The sequence below is a fragment of the Onychostruthus taczanowskii genome, unplaced genomic scaffold (assembly GCF_017590055.1).
Source record: "Onychostruthus taczanowskii isolate IOZ18803 unplaced genomic scaffold, ASM1759005v1 scaffold18, whole genome shotgun sequence".
In the NCBI taxonomy this organism is placed as follows: Eukaryota; Metazoa; Chordata; class Aves; order Passeriformes; family Passeridae; genus Onychostruthus; species Onychostruthus taczanowskii.
The window spans coordinates 11,146,435-11,167,475 of record NW_024499017.1 but is presented as its reverse complement, the minus strand read 5'-3'; the positions used below and the strand labels follow the sequence as shown (position 1 = coordinate 11,167,475).

General features: G+C 45.5%; 1 protein-coding gene across 2 annotated transcripts in view; it reads right to left on the bottom strand.

The window, feature by feature from the left end:
- Window positions 1–2,360: 2,360 nt before the first annotated feature.
- CRISPLD2 (cysteine rich secretory protein LCCL domain containing 2) overlaps window positions 2,361–21,041 on the bottom strand; it is a 30,442-nt gene continuing 11,761 nt past the window's right edge. For both annotated transcript variants that reach the window (XM_041400796.1, XM_041400795.1), the window contains 12 exons: window positions 20,147–20,279; window positions 19,932–20,047; window positions 18,540–18,640; window positions 17,189–17,347; window positions 15,826–15,886; window positions 15,076–15,142; window positions 13,968–14,098; window positions 13,743–13,786; window positions 12,767–12,839; window positions 12,023–12,098; window positions 7,671–7,804; window positions 2,361–5,715 (listed from right to left, as the gene is read on the bottom strand). In XM_041400796.1, coding sequence (XP_041256730.1) covers window positions 5,661–5,715; window positions 7,671–7,804; window positions 12,023–12,098; window positions 12,767–12,839; window positions 13,743–13,786; window positions 13,968–14,098; window positions 15,076–15,142; window positions 15,826–15,886; window positions 17,189–17,347; window positions 18,540–18,640; window positions 19,932–20,047; window positions 20,147–20,279 — 1,150 coding nt within the window. In that variant the 3' untranslated portion in view covers window positions 2,361–5,660. The remainder of the gene's footprint in view (window positions 5,716–7,670; window positions 7,805–12,022; window positions 12,099–12,766; window positions 12,840–13,742; window positions 13,787–13,967; window positions 14,099–15,075; window positions 15,143–15,825; window positions 15,887–17,188; window positions 17,348–18,539; window positions 18,641–19,931; window positions 20,048–20,146; window positions 20,280–21,041) is intronic.

Below are 21,041 nucleotides of genomic sequence, written 5' to 3'. Positions count from 1 at the left end.
CTAGCCCCTGGGTTTAGTTCATAGGTGGTATTTTCTCAGCTTCCACATGTGCAAAAGACAGATGTGCAGAAACAAGCCTTGGGGCAGCTACTAAATAAAAACTTCAGATATCAGTCAAGCACTCCTCAGGACAGCTGTATGCGTTGGCAGGCCCCCCCCTTGGGGTCACGGTCACCCACAGCCCCTAAACCACAGGAGCCCAAACCTGACAGAATCAGCCCTTGTAGGACACCCCAAAGCTCTGGGTTTATTTTTCTCCCTTCTTCTTTCTGCTCTCATGTTCCACCTGCACCTCCTGACTTTTCACCCTCTATAAATATCCCTGTATTCCTTTTGACACTGAATCTCCCTGCCATGTGCTGGGCTGTGCAGTGGCTGAGGGACACTGTGGACAGCCCTCCCCTGGGTGAGGAGCAGAGGGAGCAGCATAAGGCAGACCTTGTCTGTTGACTTAACTCCCTAACCCAATTTTAACCACCGTCAACAAGATAGAAGGGTGGTTTCTGTTTACACTGAGGCTTCTTTACACTGCCTCTCTCCACACCCTAAAGTGGCATAAATGCCTCCTAAGTGCCTTAAAGTAGGTCCTTAGTGTAAATGAGAGCCAACCCCACCGTTTGCAAAATGGCTTTGAAAACATCGGGGGTGCATCCTATAAATGACTGTGGGTTTTTGGAAGGACACCCACCCCAAGGTATGCCCGTGCTATACATAGGCTCTGACAAGCTCAGCACAGGCTAGGGGCAGCCAGCAGAAGGCAAAACAACCAGCAACAAGATATTTGTGCCTGAAGCAGCAAGCTGGCTGCTGGTTGATCCCCAAGGATTCCCAGCGATGTGGGAATATCAGATCTGCCACCCTCACTCAGCTCCACTTTCCTTTCCCCTCTACTTTCCTTCAGCTGCCAGTCTTTCTGCCTTCTCAGCTAAAGCAGAATCTGGATCCCACCCCAGCTGGGAAAAAAAGAATTGAAATTTCTCCTGGCTGTGTGTTTCCCCCTGAGCCTTCCCTGGTTTCCGTACCTGCTGTGCAGGAAGCAGGCACAGCTCTGTTTGCCACGTTGCTCTCACTTGTGATGACACAAATTTCTGCTGGACAAGCAGAGGACAAAACCCAGGGCTCAAGCAGGAAGAGACAAAACCAGAGACAGTGTCAAAGGATGACAAGCTGACCCAAAGGATGGGTTAGGTTCAGCCCTAAATTTTGAGTATTTTGCTGTTTTGCTCTCTAGACCAATCAGGATCTAAATTTTACCACAGAACTCACAGAATCATAGAATGGATTTAAGCTGGAAAGGATCTTAAATACCATCAGGCTCCAAATCACAGAGTGGGGCATTTTGGAGCACCAACAAATAAAATATCAAACAATTATTGCCATTAATGGGATGCTCCAGGCAGCCTCACAATGACCAACAGTCTGAATTCCCCTCTCTGCTTACCTTGAAGCTCTGCTCAGGAAAATCTTCTCAAATGCTTCCAGCAGAGGAGACATTTTTGCAGCAGCAAGAATGGGGGAAGGAAAGCACAAAGTAAATTCAAATGGGCAGTTGGGAATTGCAGAGCACGCAGGAGCCATGAAGCTTAACTTTGACAAAAATCACTGGCAGGGCAAAAATGAGGTTATCTCATCAGTCCTAGGCTGGGATTTACAGGGAAATACCGTTCAACCAGAACTGCATCAGCCCAGCCCTGAAGTAAAGCAAACACCTCTGGATTTAACATTAATCCTCTTGTACGGGTAATGAAAAGCACAAATTTGATGGCCTGGTCTATCAGGACTCCATCCCATGGCCCAGCCTATGTTTTTGGTCAAAACCCATCTGGTGCTCATTGTCTGGAGGATGAGTTATGAACAGCCCTGAGTTGCTCTTTAACCAAATGGGGTCGGATTACCAGGAAAAATCTTGGTTTGATTTGTGGTGCTGTCAGCAAGGATGAGCCTGGAGAAAATTTCAAAGGGAATTACAAAATCGGAATACTTTTCCTTTCAAAAAATGAGAGTACAATTCACACCAGCCTGCTCAGGTGGGGAGGAGTTCACCTCACTGTATTTTGCGGCACTAAATCATTAAATGCTATTTCCAACCCATTCATCTAATTCAGCCCTTATGTTGCAGGGATTCAAAGGCAGGCAGTGATTTTCCCTTACTCTCAGTATGTTTCATTAAGGATATTTCTTATTTTTGATGCCTGGGTAGTGGGCAGTTTATTTGCTTGTGGAACAGGCTTTGCACATCCCAATCTCATTTGGAGTCTCCAGGGGACACTCCAGTTCCCAGGATTAATCCCAAATAGCTCTTCTAAACACCAACCCAACTCTGGCTGAGCATTAAAGACAAGGGAAGCATTCATTCCAGGAAGGTTTTATTTCACAAATAATTCAGAAATCAAAAGAAAATGGAAGGGTAGGGAGGAAACGATATTTTACAATTCTGTGTTTAGACAAAAAAAAAAAAAATCTAGTTTATAAACAACCACGGCCCCTTGGAAAACATGCAAAGGCACACAAAAAATTTACAAGTAACTTTTATACATAGGAAGTAAAATACACCGTTTTTCATAGAAAAAAAGAAAAATAAAAAAAGAAAAAGAAAAAAGAAAAGCAACTCTATGAACTGGCCCTAAATATTTAGACTGCACAAGTGACAAACTGGAGCCTCCTCAACCAGCTGTTGGCTGGAAGTCTTAAAAAGAAGGAATGAGTGGAGCCAAGACCCCACCAGCACAGGCTCTGGATTTCACCCTGGTTGTGTTTCCTGGAGACTGGGCTGAGCCAGGTGCTCTGCAATGACCATGCCATTGCTTCCAAACCCCAAGTTATTGGAAAAGAACAACCAGGCAGCATCAGCTTTGGCTACACCTGGATGCTTCAGGTGCCTACAGATCTGCTGAGCTGGGGCTGAGGAGGAGAGGGCCTGGTGAGATACAGGTGTGATGCATCTTTAAGCTGCTCTGAAATATAGCAGGCTGAGAAATGTCTTGGTATCAGAAATAAAATCTGTCAATATTTGGCTAAAAAACTGGTACTGTCCCACCTATTCATGAATAGCTAGCACACATGATTGCAAGTCATTGATAGGTCATGACTGCCTTGGAGGACCTGATCACCCCTAATTCTGGGGGAGGTATGTTTAAATTAATAGCACCCAGGACCTCGAAAAATATTTGTGTAGTAAAGTCACAATTTCTCTTTTGTACAACAAATACAAAAATAAACAGATAAACAGACTTAAATTAACATCGGTTTCTAAAAATCCAAACCAGTTGGCTGAAGATAAAAATACGCAATTTTAACTTGATTTAAGCACTTTAGGATATTTCTGTTGGAATAATAACTCTTCCCCTGTCCCCTTTCCGTCACCTAGGTACATCCCCAGCTGTTTGGATTTTTATGTGCTCTCAGTAATCCCCTGGGTTTTACTCCAAGAGCCCTCACAGTCCTTTCCATCACCTTCCATCCGTAATTTTCATGGATCCCACGCTAGAGTCGAGGTGTTTTATGTGCTCTTGCAGTACCCATGAACCTGACTGTACCTCTCACTCTCCCCAGTTCCATTCCCAGCCCATTTGGCCCAGGATGTCCCAGATTCTTGCCGCAGTGTTGGATGGGCTGGAACCAGACCATGCCCACCCCAACGCTTCACAGCGGGCAGAAACGGGGAGCTTCTCCTCACTGCCAACATCTCACATGCTCCCTTCCAGCAGCTTTTCTAGGATATGTTCCAGCTGGTCTTAACATCAATTTATTTAGTAAGAAAAGGAAATGGTTCAGTTTTCCTATCTAAAGTCAATACTGTACACCTTGGATGACAATACTACATTAACAAAGATGACACAAAGGCTCACTTCTCTCTATCCACCCCAAAAGTGGCTTTTCTGTGCAGTATTTTTGGAGACAGTGAAAAGCAGCTCCAATTTCAGGTTTTACAAAAGGTTTCTTTCCAAATTCAGATTTTATGGAGAAATAAATCCTGATGGTGGGGCAAACTGAGTGATGAATGTCATATAAATGTCATTTCCTTGCTGATTTCATGGTGTTTACAGAATTAAAGAAGCATTTAATCATATAAATGCTTCTGGTGTGTGTTTTGAAAGAGCTTGATGAGATGGCTCTTGTATCTGTCTAGATTAAACCAAACATGTTCTGGGCCTAAGAGCAGCTGTGGAACATCTGCCAAACAGAGGGAAATATTTTCCCATTTGTTATCCAATATTACAATTCAGTTATTGAACGGAAGGACTGTGCATTTACAAAAACTGGAGAACCACTGCTGGCTTTGTCTTCTCATGGCTGATGAAGTTATTGGATGCTTGTGTAGCAAAACCCACCAGATTTGTGTTTAGACCAATCATAAAAATTAATTTCCAATACGCAGCAGAGATTGTCATTCTACCTTAAAAAAGCAGCTCATGCTGAGCCCTTCTCTGGGCTCTGAAATGCATTTGGGTCAAGACAAAAATATCAAAATATGGAATAACACCATTACAACAACTTATGAGTTTTGCAAAACCCACCATCCTGGATATCAAATGCTTATGGGTACAGCAATTGCACTGAAAGTGGGGATCTGTTGGCGCCACAATTGGAAATTCCTGGAAAAATTAATCTACCCCAATTTATGCCACATCTTTAAAGCCTCAGAACTGCACACACCACAAGGAGCTTCACAAAGGGAAAGCGAACCTGTTTCCTACAGATGCAACCATTCCTAGCAGAAATAAGATTAATTTTATCACTACTCAACTACTATAAAACAACCAGCACTGCTGTATAAACCAATACACTGCATTTAACTGAAGTTATGGCGTGGAGTATAGGATGAGACGTGCCAGCACAGGAGCCCCAATTCTCTGACTGCTCAGAGATTGCCAAAAATACCTGGGAGTGTTTGACCAGCAAACACCAAACCTGCTCTTTGGATGATCTGGTGGCCTCATTTTCTGCAGTGAGGATCTCTGCCACCATTTTGCATCCTGCTCCAGGCCCACAAAACCTCAATTTTGGCTGCCAAGAACATCCCTAAACCCCATCATTCGAGGTACCCAGCAGCCTCGCCCAGCAGCACTGCTGCACATCAACCTCAGTGGGAAAACAACACTTTTTATCCTTTTTTGCACGTAAGCCATCCAACATACACAAAATCACTCTGTCAAAGCCTATCCTCTCCCCAAACAATGCAATTTTTCAACGAGTTTCTTATTTCAAAGTGTCCAGCACCTGGACAGCCGCTCACTCCCGAGTCTGCTCATCCTCACACCCATCCCAGGAGAAGCTTCACACCCTAAAAACACCATCCAGGGCCAGGCTGAGATCCCTGAATCTGCTGCACATGGAGCCACCGCCGTCCTGCATAGCAACACCTCTGGTAAAATGAAACTTACAACAGTTTATGGTCGCTGAATGCCCCTAGAGAAACAAAAAAAACACGAGACAAAAAGATACAACGCTGCACGGGTGCGATGAGATGCCAACAGCTGAGTCAGAACCTGGGGTCTTTTTTTGGGGGGATTTTTTTTTTCCCCTTTTCTTTTGGAATTCCCTGAAGGAGATCGGCAAGGAGGGTACGGGCAGAGCTGATGTCGTTCGGAGGAGTTTTGGCGTCTCTGGAGATCAACAGAGAGCTCTCCCAAAGAAACCTGCACCTTCCCTGGGGGTTTTTACTGCTTCACAGCAAAGATTCGGAAGGCGTTCCCATCTGAAGGGTTCTTCAGGCTGGAGACAAAGAAAAGAGGAAAGGAAAACAAACATGGAATCAACCAAGTGAAGGCGCCACAGAACCCAAATAGGCAGCTCTGAATTTCTCCTATCTCTTTCCTACCAGGAGAAGGAGAAAATAAAGGATGAGAAAGAAGTGGCACAAAGCCATGGTTTCACCTTTTTTTTTATGTTCTCAATCCAAATCTGTAGTGCTAATGCCAAAAAAAGGAGCTGGAAGACAACAGGCTCTCTTACAGCCCTAGCTTTTATCCAAGGAACACTGTGCTCCCTTGTGCAGAGATTCAGGCATAAGGAGGAATATGTTTTCCTAAAAAAACAGTTGTCAAATAGGCTGGCAGTTCCCCAGGGCCTGTCTGGCTTGGCTTCTAGTGCTGGGAGTGGGAATGTCCAGATCAGCTCACGTTAAATGAATATGGATATTCCACAATAAATATGGATATTCCTTTTCAACCTGCAGAGGTGTCCCCAGATGCTCTGACTCCGAGCTGCTTGGGGTGGCTGTGTGCATGGGGAAAGGGGGTGTTTCTACTCCCAGGTCCTACAGCACTGAAAAAACCCAGGAAAAATACAAAATTTCATATCCCCACAAAATAAACATTGCAACAAGGGTGAAGACCCTGTAGATCCTCAAGACAATCTTTCCCCATACCTGTCTGGGTGTGTATCTTTACCCAGGGTTATACCCAGTGTCCTAAAGGGTGAGGGTTCACCTTAATCTTGGAAAAGCTGTTTCACTGTCTGGTGGATCTCTCAGCATGAGGCTGCTCCTTTATTGCTGTGTGTAAATAACACTTTCCAAATGTTCATCCCCGCTGTGAGAAGGTCTCTGGTTTCCCTCACCCCTGAGATCAGCACTGGCTGCTCACATTGCTCATCCCTGAGAGTGGTGGGATTTGTTCTTAGCTAGGGCACAGTTTGCCATCCCCCTAAAAAGTTGTCTTTTAGTATAAAAGATAAGTGAAGGCAAGACTGAGATTAAAAAAAAAATCAAAGGAACAGGAGGTTTTTCACCTAAATGCAAGTTACCCAAATGGAAAATGCTGACCCTGGTAATCTATATTAAAACCCCATATTTAACAGCTATAGCTTTCCTGTCTCAGTCTGCTTTTATTTCTTGAGATGCTCTAAAGCATTCTGGAATATCTATTGCTAGAATAAAAGCAGAAAATTTGATAGAATTTTTTATAGTTTTTATAAAAGAAGAACTGCACATAGCAGACAGAGTTAGCAGTGACCAAAATCCCCCCGAGTGTGAAAGTCTGTACTTGTGAAGATAACCCTGAGAAATCAGTGCCATCACACCAATATCTGAAAAAACACATAACAGATTGAAAGTGAAGTCTCAAATTAGGAAGGACTGGATGAGCTGTGCCTGGATTGTTGTGGTCTTGAGGAGGTGCAGGGTGTTGGGAGAACAGATTTGCAATTGGTCACTGAAACCAGCATGGCTGGCCCTAGAGAAACTACAAAAAATACCTACAAGGGTGGCAAATTCATCTTCAAAAAGTGTTTGATCATGTTTCAAGAGGTTAATTTACTTATTTCAAAGAGAAGAGAGGACATGAATCAACAAATACAAATGAATCCCACACCCCAGAACTGAACGGAAATCCAAATTACAAAACCCAAATCATGACCGGGGCTGAAAATACCTGTGCTTATCTTCTGATGTGTTAAACACACAGCAAAATGCATTAACGTGGACTTGTGCTGTAACAAAACCTAACAAGTCTTAACAACATTTCCCAGCAGCCTGAGTGCAGCTCCTGGCTGGGGGAAGCAAAGAGCAGGACACCACGCTCCATTTGTTTGGCTGTCACAACTCACGGTGACACTGGGAAGTCACTTCTTTCCAAGCCGCCAGCCCATCGAGCTGATATCTGCTGACTTTGCCAGGCAGATGAAAACACTGGAAGAGAGGAGGGGAGTACAAAGGAGGGAGATCCCACCTCTCTGACTGGACGCCGTTCTTTAAGGAGCCAACGTAGGTTTTCTTCTTTTCTACAGGCATCACGTCCACAAAGCCTCCTCTTTCATCTGAAATGACCCCTGCGTGCACTGCAGTTTTGCAGATACTGGAGCTCTGAAAAATATTTAATTGTTGTGACTTATGCATTGTCTATATTTTATATACAAAGACTTATCAATTCCATCAACACCAAGAAAAACGGAATAGACAAAGAAACAGTTATGAAACAGTTTTGTCCCTCTTTTGGACAAACTGTGGACTAGATCTTGAAGGTATGTCATAATCCCTGGGTGAAAGAAAATCCACCATCACCACAGAGGAGAAACAGATTTTCCATTGTTCTGAGGTGGAGCTGCCCCTGTGAGATCATCATAGAATCATGGAATGGTTTGGGTTGGAAGGGACCTTAAAGCTCATCCAGTTCCACCCCTGCCATGGGCAGGGACAACTTCCACTCTCCCAGGGTGCTCCAAGCCCCATCCAACCTGGCCTTGGCCATCTCCAGGGATGAAGCAGCCACAGCTTCCCTGGAAAACCTGTGCCAGGGTGTCACCACTCTCACAGGGAACAATTCCTTCCCAATGTCCAGTCTAAAGCCACACTTGTTCATCTTATCCAGGGCCAAGACTGAACTGAGAACAACTTTCCAGCCAGTGCCTCTTGGGACTGCACCAGAGAAACCCCTGAGGTGTAACACTGTACTACTGACAGCAAAGGTTATTCACACAGTTGCTTGGAAAGGAAATGCTTCTCCTGAATTAAGGTAAATGATCACTAATTATCTGGGACAGCTCACATCCTTCTGTCTTTGCTAGAAATAAGGGCTGACCCCATTGACTGGTGTAGTTTTTGGATGGGCTTTACCCCAAAAAACAACACCAAATGTGGAGGGAGATTACACTTCTGGAAAGACCAAAGTTTCTCAATTGTACATCCCAGATGTGCAGAGTCAGAAGAGCTGGAGGAACACAAATAAGTGTTTGTTGATGACTAAGCCCCCAAAGCATCCAGGAAAAGAGCAAAAGCACAGAAGGGTGAGGGATAGTGTAAACTTGGCCATCAGCTCTCTCTGCAGGGTTTACATACAGCAAGCTGGAAGAACACAAAGGAAAAACCAACTCTGCACAGCAAACTTCAGCAGGTGAAAATCCCAAGCCCAGAAATGCCCTGATTGCTAAAAACCCAAGTACCACAAAACCAGTGCCAAGTGCAACTGTTCCCATTGTGCACGTATGATACAGCCCATGCTGCTTCCCTGCCACAGCCATATATGGCGGCCCTTGTCCCCTATATATATATTTATCACTTTGGATAGCCTATCTCTTGGCAGCCCTCAGAGTTTTGAGTGCTAGTTTGGTATTTTGCTTCTATATATGGTCAAGGGAGCAAGGGAATGTTATGTTTGGAAGATATGCAGTGAATTTGCCCTAATATGTGGTGGGAAATCTATAAATCTAAAACTGGCTCATAAAATTAAACTGTCCTGGATCAATTTGCAGCACTCTCCTCTGGGAGACATCCTGAACAATGTTCTTTTCAAAGCATTCCTGTTATTTTTTTTTCCAGGACTTGCTGTTCCGCTGCTCGCTCAAAGCTTTGACCAACAGATTTACCCCAAACCTCCTCTTATCACTCTGTTGGATCACAGCCCTCTCATGTCCCAGGCCAGGCTGTGCTTTGATTATTTGATTGCAGAGCTTTTGGAAGATGAGATATTACAAGAGATATTCCCTTCCAGGTCCAGAAGTACAGCAGCCTGGACAATAGAGTTTTCCATGGTGAAGCCCCTTGGGATGCTCTGAGACCAATTCCTGATGAAATGAGTCCCGGGGCACACACCATAAAATTACAACACAGACAACACATTAACAATGTTCTCTGACTATGAGCTTAATCACCCAGAATTTCCTCACTGGTGTGACTGGCTTAATCACTAAGTTCATATCTCCTGGGAGCTGACTCCCAACTCAGTTTGCTCTGGTGACAAACTCCTGCCTCTGTGCAGGCCATCCATCCATCCATCCATCCATCCATCCATCCATCCATCCATCCATCCATCCTCCTCCAAGCAACCACTGCGCAGCTGTGGATAAAACCTCATCTCAAAGGTGGGGCAGTTGTTCTTTTTCCTGCTCCACAAGGCTCCTGGGCAGGGATGGGATGGGTTTCCCCGGCAGGATTATGTCACACCAGGAGGCAGGCAGAGTGACAAATGACAGCCACATGGAAGTCAAAAGCTCTTTTACAACCTCCATAAAGATCCCTGGCTGTTCCCACAGCTCCAGCATCAAGGCCAGGTTGGACAGGGCTTGGAGCACCCGGGTCGATGGAAAATGTCCCTGCCCATGGCAGGGGGTGGAACTGGATGAGCTTTGAAGTCTCTTCCAATCCAAACCATTCCATGGCTCTGTGATCATCCCAGAACCAGGCCTGCCCACTTTTACCATCTCACATTTCTTGCATTTTGTTTATTTACCCCAAAATTCAAGCCTCCTCTACTAGGTCCTTGTTCCACAGTCTTACTAATTTCCCCACAAACAATTCCCTGAACTGCTTTTTAAAGCAAAGTGCAGACTGGAAATGGGGCTAAATCCTTCATTGTCCTTTAGACAGCTTATTTAAGAAGACTCATTTGGAGCCCAGGTGCCCCGAGGGCACACCAGACATGAAATTGGCTTCCCAAAGCCCTCCCAGAAGACCAGCACTTTTCTCATCCAACTCATTGCCTGCTTTAATTATCCCTCAGCAGTGGCCTTGGGTTAATTCCCAGCACCCTGCACAGACCTTTCTTACTGGGAAAAGCCTTTCCACAAATTCTCCTTGCTTGGTGTGGTTATTTCTCTTCTTGACTTCCCATTCTGAGCAGTCCCAGCATTCCCACCTCTCCTTTTGCAGCACCATTCAGAGTCAAACCCTTTGTCCCAGCTGGTCTCACCTGCTTTGCCACCAACCCCAGTTCTTTCCTGGCACCTCCACATCACCCTGTTAGCACAGTAGTCCAAAAAAAGGTTAACCAAACCCTCGAGGAAGTGGCCAAATACTTTTTTATTACTATTGCTTTTTGTTTTTTCTCCCAAGCCACTGTCCATGCACCCGTTTATGAAACAATACCCAGGAGGGAGAGTAGGAAATGGGTTCATTAAAGGACACTAATCCTTTTGCGTCAGTGCAATGCCAGCCTGGGATGCTACTCCTCACCTAATTCCTTTGTAATCACAGGCCCTGTTCAGGGGTGATCTGAGGGAGGTTTTCTTCTGTAAAAAAGAGAAAACTATTTCCCATTTCCTGCAGGTGGGAGCATGCAGGAGGCAGGTACTGCAAGGAGGCAGCTGTCCCTTGGATTTGCCTGTGAGCTAGTCCAGGATAACCTGTTTGTGCAGCTCTGCCTTCAAAAAAATGGGTCCTGAGCAAAATTAAAAATAGTGGGTTTTGTTTTGCTTTGTTTTTGAAATTGATTTCAAAATTGCTTCTCCAAATTACTGTATGATTCCTGCAGGATGGATTTTCTCTGCAAAGCTCCAGGGTGACCTGAAGCTGGGGGTCCACAATCTGCTGACTGCTTTCCCCAGGTTTTCTAAACCATGATCCTACAGGCTACAGGGCAGCCAGGGAGCTGGCATTCCTGAACACAGCCCCCGATGGAAAACAGAAAATGAGGAAAAAAACCCAAAATAACCAGACACCCACAAATGGAAAATCATTGAGACTCAGCTTTTAGAGGCCTAATACTAAGAGATTTCAAGAAAATGACTCTGCCTAGTTTCAGCATCAAGTCTCTGCTCATCCCCTTGAGCAAAGCTCAGAAAAACAAACCCATAGAACCAGCTCACACTCTTTCTTTATTTCCACTGCTCTGAGCTCTGCCCTGGCTGCTCAGAAGCTGCTCATCTCCCAGAACGAGGAGGAAAGGGGGGAGAGAGGTCTTTTTCTGTCAACTCTGGCATGTGTTAGGATGGAATAAAAGTCCTTTGGTGCTCATCTATAAATCCCAAAATGCTTTAAACAAGTGCAACTATCATTTCACAGCCAGAGCCCAAAGGCTTGGGGAGGTTTTGATGACCAAATCTCTAGAAAGGAGTCAGTGCTGGAGAGTAGAAGAGCTCACCAAACCCAACTCAAGGAGTTGTGGACTGACACATCCAAGTCCTTCCGAATAAATCAGTGTCAGAGACCAAAAGGGCTCCCCAAGCCTGCTGACCCCACCTTTCACCCCCTTTTGCCCATCCCCACATGGAATAACCACAAGAGAGTCTGAATTTCTTCCCTAAACCCCAGAGTGAGCCCAGCTCTGGGTCAGGGCAGTCAGATCTGCAGGGAGAGGTTTGTACTCACATCGGCGTAAACGTTGGTGCCGAACACGGGCGCCCAGTACGACGGCTCGTCCTTACAGTGGGCTGGGCAGTAAATCCTGGAAAACAATGTATGCAGATTTATTCTCCAGAGCAGGCCTGCACAGGAAGGCCAGCTGCATTCCTGGGAGATTTCAAGCGCCTGCATCTGGTCTGCAGGTGGCAATAGTGAATTTGATTATTCGCTCCCCTCAGATGACATTTGGTTGCTGTTGCAGAGCTGCAAACAGAAAGGTTTGGACCAGTAAAAGAGGGGTTGGTCTTTTATGACCTTTCAAGGGGGACTACCTGTATTTTTGCTCAGTTCTGTGCACATAAATCTCTGCCTGTGTTTGTGCCCCTCTGCCCTGTCACTTCCGCACAGTTTCCAGGACAAACTTCTTCCATGTTTTAAGGTGGAAAGGAAAACCACATCCAAAACACAGCAAATGCAGAAGCAAAAAGACAAAGAGTGTGCAGTTGCACGCTCGCACATGAGAGTGTGCTGGGACAGGATTGTGCAGCCTGGCTGGTATGTTACTGAAGCCATCCAAAAAACATAAAGTGAATTTTCTACAGTGATGCCAAGAAAAGCATGGAGGAAACACGCCATTCCCAACCCCCTCCTCCAGTTCAACCAGTATGACCAGCTCTTCTCCCACCAGCCCTCAAATTCAGGGCCCTCAGCACCTCTGTTGAGCTGCCCCTCCCTAGGACAGAAGTTTTAGACCCAACAGATTTGTGTTACCTTGGGCAGTGGCTCGCTGGCTTTTTGAAGTGGCACAGCTCAGCTACTGTGGTGTAACAATCCAGAGTCTGTGCTGCCAAAATAAATGTGGAAAGGCAAATTATTAGACCCAAAAGCCCAGGCTGCTGCAGAAAACACAAGTCAGAGCCACACAATGGATTTGGTGAGACCCTTGTCCAGCAGGAGGAAAGCTGCTCCAGCAGCAGGATCCCAGGACGGGGCTGTCCAGCTCTCCAGCAGGAATCCTACAACCACACAACCGTGTGGCCTTAAAAAGGTCACAGCTTTCAGAAGAGACAGGCAGCTGATCCACAACACCTGGGTTTGCTGCAGCTCCAGATGTGGAGCCCAAATATCCTGACACCTGCAGTTCTCCCTGAAAGGGGCTCAATGGATCTAATAAAAGGATGGTTCTGCCTTGGAGGAATTCTTCAAAGCTATTCAGAAAGTGGGAATTGTTTAAAAAGCAGAGTGGTGTTTATTTATATGCCCATCAGAAGTGTGATGACTCACCGTTAAAAACTAATTTCACATGTATTGTGTTTTTCATGACATTACTGCACTAGGGCATTAGCCAGTATTTTTTTTTTTTTTTTTTCAGTTTTTGTAAGTGTTGACACTTGACTGAGGTTTTTATAGATGGATGGCTCAACTTCCATCCCTTCACTATCAGCAGCTGAAGTCTGGACCCCACCGTGATCCATCAGCAGGAGATGCTGCTGGCATTGGCCCATTTTCACCCATTTCTCTACCTTCCTCTTAGATGCCCCCAGGAAAATGAGGTGGGTGGTGGTGGAATTGCCCAGGTGGGTGGGCAGCCACTCTAAGGTTCTGATCACCCTCAACCACCACTGCAGGGTTTGGCTGTGGCACAGAACCATTTGACACAACCACTGAAAATGAAAAAGAGCCCTGAAAGGAAAGATAAAACCCCAGCAACAATATTTTTTTTCCAGCCTCAACATTTAAAACTTACTTGTGACTTTGGAAACCATGAATGCATTCGAAGGTTTACTTTTCCTGTAAAACAATCAAACAAAAAAAATTATTAAAAAAATAAGCAGAGTGGAATTATTTGGACCACTGTGTCTACATGAGAGCAAAGATAACTGAACATCCTACAAACATCTGCTTGTGTTTAAAGTTAATATTTAAATTATTAAAATAATATTTAATTTAAAGTTTTTGCTGAGGGCAGTACCTGAATGACTCCACACCATTCCTGGTGGACTTCACAAAAGCAGGTGTCCTCCCCTTCCTCGTGATATCCACCAGCCCTCCTTTGTTGTCCAGGATTCCATAGTGGATTGCAGCACGACATATGCTGGAGGACTGACAAGAGATAAATAGATGGGGTGTGAAATGAGTCAAATAAATCTCATTCACAGAGCAACACTGCCCAACTGCTATGTGAAAAACAGAGGAGAAATGAAACCACCACCAGAGCACCAAGTGGAAAATAAACTGAGTACACTCCTTTGGAATCTGGTTGTTAAATCTTCCTCTCCCAATACAGATTCTTTTATTACTATTATTTTAAGCACTGCCTGGTTGAATGGCAAGATTTTTTTTTTTTTTAATAACAAAACCATACATTTAAATACAATTTAGAGGAAAAGCAGTGTTGGAAGTGAGCGACCAGTCTGAAATATTTCCAGTTCTCGACAAAATATTTAAACCCAAAATATTTCTGCTGACGCCACTTGGAGGGGTTGGGTGTCTGCAATCACAGAATTTCCAGGGCAAAGACACATCAGGGGTGATGCAGTCACGCACCAGAAGTTGGAACAGGGAAAGAAAACCTGATTTTACCTAAAAAAAACCCTTTTATCTTCCAACTTTCTTCACCCCAAAAACCAGTTTTGATGGGAAAATGGTGCTATGCTTTATTTATAAATTATCTTACTAATTTAAGATCAAGCAAATTAGCCCAAAATATTATTTAGTTGCAAAATGGAAGTGTTTTTTATATAAAGTTTCTGTTCAGATGGCAGCTGCCCACAGGAGCAAAGAGATCTTTGTAGGAGCTGCCTGTTGGTGCTCATCCCTCACTTTCCATGGGTGTCCACATTAAGGACAAAAATGCCTGACAAAATCACGTCTGGAACCACTTTGCCTTCCCAGAGTCTGTCCCTTTTTTCAACAGCAAGATGAGGAAAACACAGATAATCTTTATTAGCACCATTTTACAGCACCACAACCGGAGAGCATGAAAAGCCAAATTACACCAGAATGGCTGGCATTTCCCATTTCTGTCATTCCCACTGACTCCCACAAATTACATCCAGGAGCTATTAAAAGGTACTTACACTTTCGTAATAAAATGTTCCAAAGATCTTTCCCTTACTGTACAAGCAGCCAGCTGGGCACAAATACCTAGTAAAGATATTTATCTTTGAGGGTGGCGAAAAACAATTCAAGAAAAACAGACTTTGACTCTATTTCACTTAATAGTCATTCCATTCATTTCACGTAGTTCTCCTGTTTTAAAAACAAGATTGCAAAATAGCTACTTTTTTAAAACAGTTGCTCCACCCTCCTTAAGAGCCCGACCAATATTTAGGTTCTGTGGATTTGGTTTTTCTCCAAGTGATAAACTGTCCTGTTCTCTGCAGAAACCTTAACCAGAAGTTCTTGACTGGCTGGGAGGGGACAAGCCCTGAATTATTGGTCTGGCTTGGACAGCAGTGGAATGCATGAAAAAAGCTAGAAAAATGACTCTGCCGAAATTTATTAAATTATTTTGGACACCTGAAACTGTGGGTCATCACGGCTGTGTAAAATCATCCAAATCACCTTGTTGCCAGGCTTGGCTGAAGGCTTGAATGAAGAGAAATTTAGGGGATTTTTTTGTTGGGTTTTGGGGTTTTTCCTAAAGAGCTTTACCTAGAGAGTCACAAAAAATATATAGTGCAACCTATTCTATGTTTGCAAGAACTGAATAATATTTAGCAATAAAACATATATATTAAATATTTATTTAAAATATTTAACAATAAAATGTAAGTATTTATTTACTTTTTTCCCTCAGCACTCCAAGAAGTGTCAACAAAACCTACCTGTTGCACGTTGAGCCTCTGCACTTGTCTCTCATCTTGGTTTCACAGGTAATGACTTGTGCTGGGGAGCAAAAAAAAAATCAAATAAATATATTTTTTTAAAAAGGAAATTGCTCAGCCTGCTCTTGAGCTACAGAAATGAGCAACCTCCACATATCTTTCCTGGAGGTCTTTGGTGCAGCAAGATAAAATCTGATTTTATCCAGCCTGGAGCAGTTGGTGCCTCTTTAGCCCTTCACCTGAGACAGGTGTCTTTGGAATATTAGCAAGGAAGATGCAGCTGAAGGCTTTAATTTACAGCCCGAGGTCTGCAGTCAGAGCTCTCATTCTCCTTTTAATTACAGACTCTCCAGATGCTGGCTGATAAACTTGAAAAGGACCCGCTGGCTTGCCCCACCTTGTTTTCTCAATAAGTGTCTTTTAATTAACAGCGGCTGGAAAACGACTCAGGAAGCACCAGCAGCTCCACAAATAACTTCAGAAATATTCCCCAGCAAGAAACAGAGAGGAAACAAGCCATAAACCCCAGAAAAGTTGTGAAGCAGGGTGAGTGCTGAGTGTAGAGTTTTTTAAAGGTGAAATAAAACCAACATTTCCTAAATGTATTACTGACTGAGGGGCCTTCTGGTATATTGATATTTTATTGAGATCAGGAGAAGATGGACTGCTGGAATCTGTCAGAGGAGGCCATGGAGATATTCTGAGAGCTGGAGCCAGGCTGGGAGAGCTGGGGGTGCTCCTGGAGAGGAGAAGGCTCCAGGGAGAGCTCAGAGCCCTTCCAAGGCCTGAAGGGGCTCCAGGAGAGCTGGAGAGGGACTGGGGACAAGGGATGGAGGGACAGGACACAGGGAATGGCTTCCCACTGCCAGAGGGCAGGGATGGATGGGATTTTGGGAATTGGGAATTCCTGCCTGGGAGGAGCTGGGATGGAATTCCCAGAGCAGCTGTGGCTGCCTCTGGATCCCTGGCAGTGCCCAAGGCCAGGTTGGATGGAGTTTGGAACAATCTGGGACAGTGGAAGGTGTCCCCTGCCCACAGCAGTGGTGGCACTGGATGGGCTTTAAGGTCCCTTCCAAACCAAACCATTGTGGGATTCTATGAAGTGACTGAAACAACACAGAACTTCTGCAGATCGATGTGCAGAAGGTACAGGCTGTTTTTGAGAGCTTTGCTTACCACTTCCAGCAGCTTTCTGCACAACGGGAATTTTCACACAGTGAATTTTCACACAGATCACCTTTCCTCCACACAAACATCCTCCCAGTTTCTTTGCCCCCGAGCCTCCTCACCACTTCCCACACCTTTTCCCACAGAGGTGCTTCAAAAGCCATAGGAGCTGAGAAAGAGAAAGGCTGTGTCTTACTCATGTAGGATTCTGGGGTGATTTTCTTGGGCTTGATGGTTTTGCTGGGTTTGTTTTCTGGAAGGTGGAACTGCACCGGCTTCTGCTCCGCCACCTGCGGAATCTCCACCTCGTTGGTCTCATCTGTCTCAGCAATGATGGGATCTTCATAACGGTGATCTTGGTGAAAGAGGGGATTGAAAATAATCACAGAGTGCTCACACTGGTGGGCAAGTCAGGTTCATGTGTTGTGGGGATGATTTATCTGGGCAAGGATCTGCTTTTAAACAGCTGGGGGATCAAAAATTCCCACTGGAGACAGCACAGGGCTATTGCCAGGACACTCCTCTCCTGCTCCTCTGCACATGAAGCAGCATTTACAGAATCTCACAATAAAGATTGAAGGGATCCCCACTAATTAGTGAAAAAAGTGCTGATATTCCTTCCTCTGTTCCCCACGGAGCTCTTCCCTCTGGAGGAAAACACAAATTTGCTGAAGGGCTCGTATTCCATCAGGGCTTGCCCTTCCTTCTCCCTGCTGCAGCCAACCTGCACCCTGGGGTCCTGCTTCAAACCCCACAAGATAAAAACCAAGAAATGCATGGTGGCAGCAAAATAAGCCTCTGCTTTGGGCAAGTCTCCAGGGAATATCCCTGTTTTCAAAGAGCTCAGCTCTCTGGGAATAAAAACACTTGGGAGGAGAGAAATGACCCCAGGAGAGCCTGGATGCTGGGGGTAGCACTGCTGCACTGGAGGCCTCACCCTAATATTGCTTTACACTATTGACCTCTCTTCCAAAAACACTCCACAGGTCAGGAAAAACCCTTCAGGATCCCCCTCCCCTCCTCCAAGGGGCAAAAATCGCTATGATCATTTTGCATCCCTGAAAACCTGAAAACCATCCCTTGAATCCCCACCCTGAAAGGTGGGGAGGGAGGCAAAGGCTCCACCCGTGGCTCCCGAAGGAGCAGGGCAGGCAGCCAAGCTCTGTTCCCCGAGGATGCCTCTGCCAAGCACTGGAGAACATTTCCTTCCCCAACAAGGACGGAATCGCCCCTGCCCACAGCCTGCCGGCACTCAAAACCCCCTGCAGCTCCCAGGCCAAACCCATGGAAGCTCAGAGCTGCTTCGCCCCAGCCAAGCTCTCTGTTTTCCCCAGGAAAACCTGCTGAATCCCAGCTCCAGATTTTCAGCAGCTCAGGGATTCTTGCTTTTAGTGACTGTCGATTTCCCACGTGTCCCAGTGTCGGAATATTGAGGATGGCTAATTAAAAGGGGCACGAAGCTGTGGCTGGCTCCAATTAGAAGCTTCTACAGGTTTGCTCCAGCCTTGTGCCCCACCCCAGAGGTGCCCCAAGCCCCCAGCAGGTACCTTTGTAGCAGAGGTTGTTCTGGCAGCTCCCCCCGTAGCTCGGCGGGCACTCGGAGCAGGGACGGCCGGTCTTGTACGGAGCTTCTCCAATCCAGTTGCCCCTGGGAGCACAGGAGAAATGAGCACCCATCAGACACCCTCCCAAGCCTCCAAACCCAGAAACACCATCCTGGCCTAGAGCAATTAAATAAAGACTAAACAACCAGCCATGTAAGAAAGATGTTCCTCTGCGTTCCATCTCTAAAATGATATTTTTTTAGGGGTTTGCTTAAATGTGTGGCACATCGCCTTTATATTACATTCCAATATTAACATCAGGATCTTATATAAACAGAAATGAATAAATGGATTACTGCATTTTGCTGGAGAAACTCCCCAGAAACAACAGCCCATTTTGGCATTCTGTCCTGCAAGTTTTAGGGGATGAGGAGGTTGAAGGAGCCAGAGTTAAGCTGTGGCTATAAACTCCTGGGTTATGCTCTCTCAGCTGTCTCCACCTATAAGGCTACATGAGGACAGTGTGCACTGGTGCCAGAGAGAAGAGATTAAGCAGAAACTGCAGAAACAGAGTGTTTTTCCATGCAGCAGCTCTGAATGGATGATGTGTAAATCTCCCAGCCTGCTGCGGGGGCTCTGCGGGAGGTGCTGTTATCCCTCAGGAGGAGCAGGTTGTTAAATCCCCCCAAACCAGGAGCAAAATGTGCTCATCTGACGTGGGGAGAGGGGCTTAAAGAACCCACCCAGAGAGCTCTGCCTGGGACACGACAGCTGCAACCCCAAAATTCTTTTTCCTTTGCATTATTCTGCAGTGATCCCCTGAAGTCAGGTGCTCCCCAAGCCACTCCGTTTGCATAGAGTAATTTCCCTGTTTTGTTTTGAAGTTTAAATTGCCAAGGGCTTGGAGCGGGAATGTTTCTCCTATTAGCCATTAAACCAGAAAATCTTAACTGCCATTGCCAGGTAGTAAACTGCTCCTGGATGTAGTAGGCAAGAAATATAATTTTCATTTTGAAATTTAATCGAACCGTCGAGCTAGTGAAATCTTGACTGCTGCAGTTATTTCAGGGTTTTTTTGGCCACCACCCCATCCCTTCCCACCCTCTGACAGCAGAGAGCAAGCCTTGCTCAGCAGCACACGCCAGCTCCATCCTGGCCATCTCCCGCTCCTCTTTTCCCTTCCCATGGCAGGAACATCAAAGCTCCAGCCTGGCCCCAGCCTCTCATTCAGTTTTCCAGGCTCTGTAGTTTTGAACCAGCCCTGTGCTGCTGTCTAAAGAAAAAAAATTTAAAGCCACAACCACCAGTCTAGACTGCCTGAAATCTCTTCCCCAGAGCTAGTTAAGCCAGCTGCCAGTTTTGGGAGATGGAGAGAGCCCAGCTGCTCTGCCTTACTTGGGGGAGTAGTTGCAGACCAGGTAGACAGCGTTCTCCCAAATCTCCCCCCACACGTTCATCTGCTTGCAGACATTCACAGCACAGCCGATCCTGTTGGTGGTGGCCCAGACTATCTGCAAGGGAAATGTAGTTGTTGGAAATAAGCAAATTACCCCAATCAAGACACGGGGGGATGTGGGGAGTGCGGGTACAGAGCCCTTGGAGTCCTTTACCTGGGTGTAATGTGTGCACATGGCGCCTGTACACCTGTCTGGGCACCAGGGGTTGCACTCGTGGGGGTATGGGAAGGTGTAATCCTTCACTTCATCATACCAGGACTGCACATGGAATGCTGGAGATCGATACCTGAGGGGGGAAAGGCAGCTGGAATCAGGATGTTCTGGTAGAGGTTTTCAAATTTAAAAAAAAAAAAAAAAAAAAAAAAAAAAAAAAAAAAAGGTTGTTTTTAAATGTTAAAAATGAAGGGTTTGATGGGATATTGGGAAGGAATTGTTCCTGTGAGGGTGGGGAGGTGCTGCCACAGGATGCCCAGAGAAGCTCTGGCTGCCCCAGGATCCCTGGAATTGACCAAGGCCAGGCTGGACATTGGGGCTTGGAGCACCCTGGGATGGTGGAAAGTGTCCCTGCCATGGCAGGGTAGCTGGAACTGGAAAGATCTTTGAGGTCCCTTCCAACCCAAACTGTTTTATGTATTTCTATGATTTTTTCCCTCAGATTCACAGCCTGACCTGACTCTGTATTATTTATAGGTTTGACATGATCCTCAAGTGCTGCTGACCTGAAATGCCCTCTCACTTTTCCACTCAACTACAAAATAACTTCTAGTTTGGCGGAAAGTTTTGTTTTGAAAGTAAACACAAGTTAGGCTTTGCCAAACATCTTAAACCAAAAGCCATCATGTACCTATTTTACCAGGGGGCAATTTGCTAAATCTGGAGGTTAACTCACAGCCAATACTGTAAGACCTTTGAAGTGAGTGGGCTTTTCCTTACCCACATCCCACCAGGAGCTGGTGTGGAGTATCTGGTGCACTGCACTCCTACCCTACCTTTTTTTGGCAGAAATTTTCCCCTGCACCAAGCCCCTTGTACCCTGTGTGTAATCTCT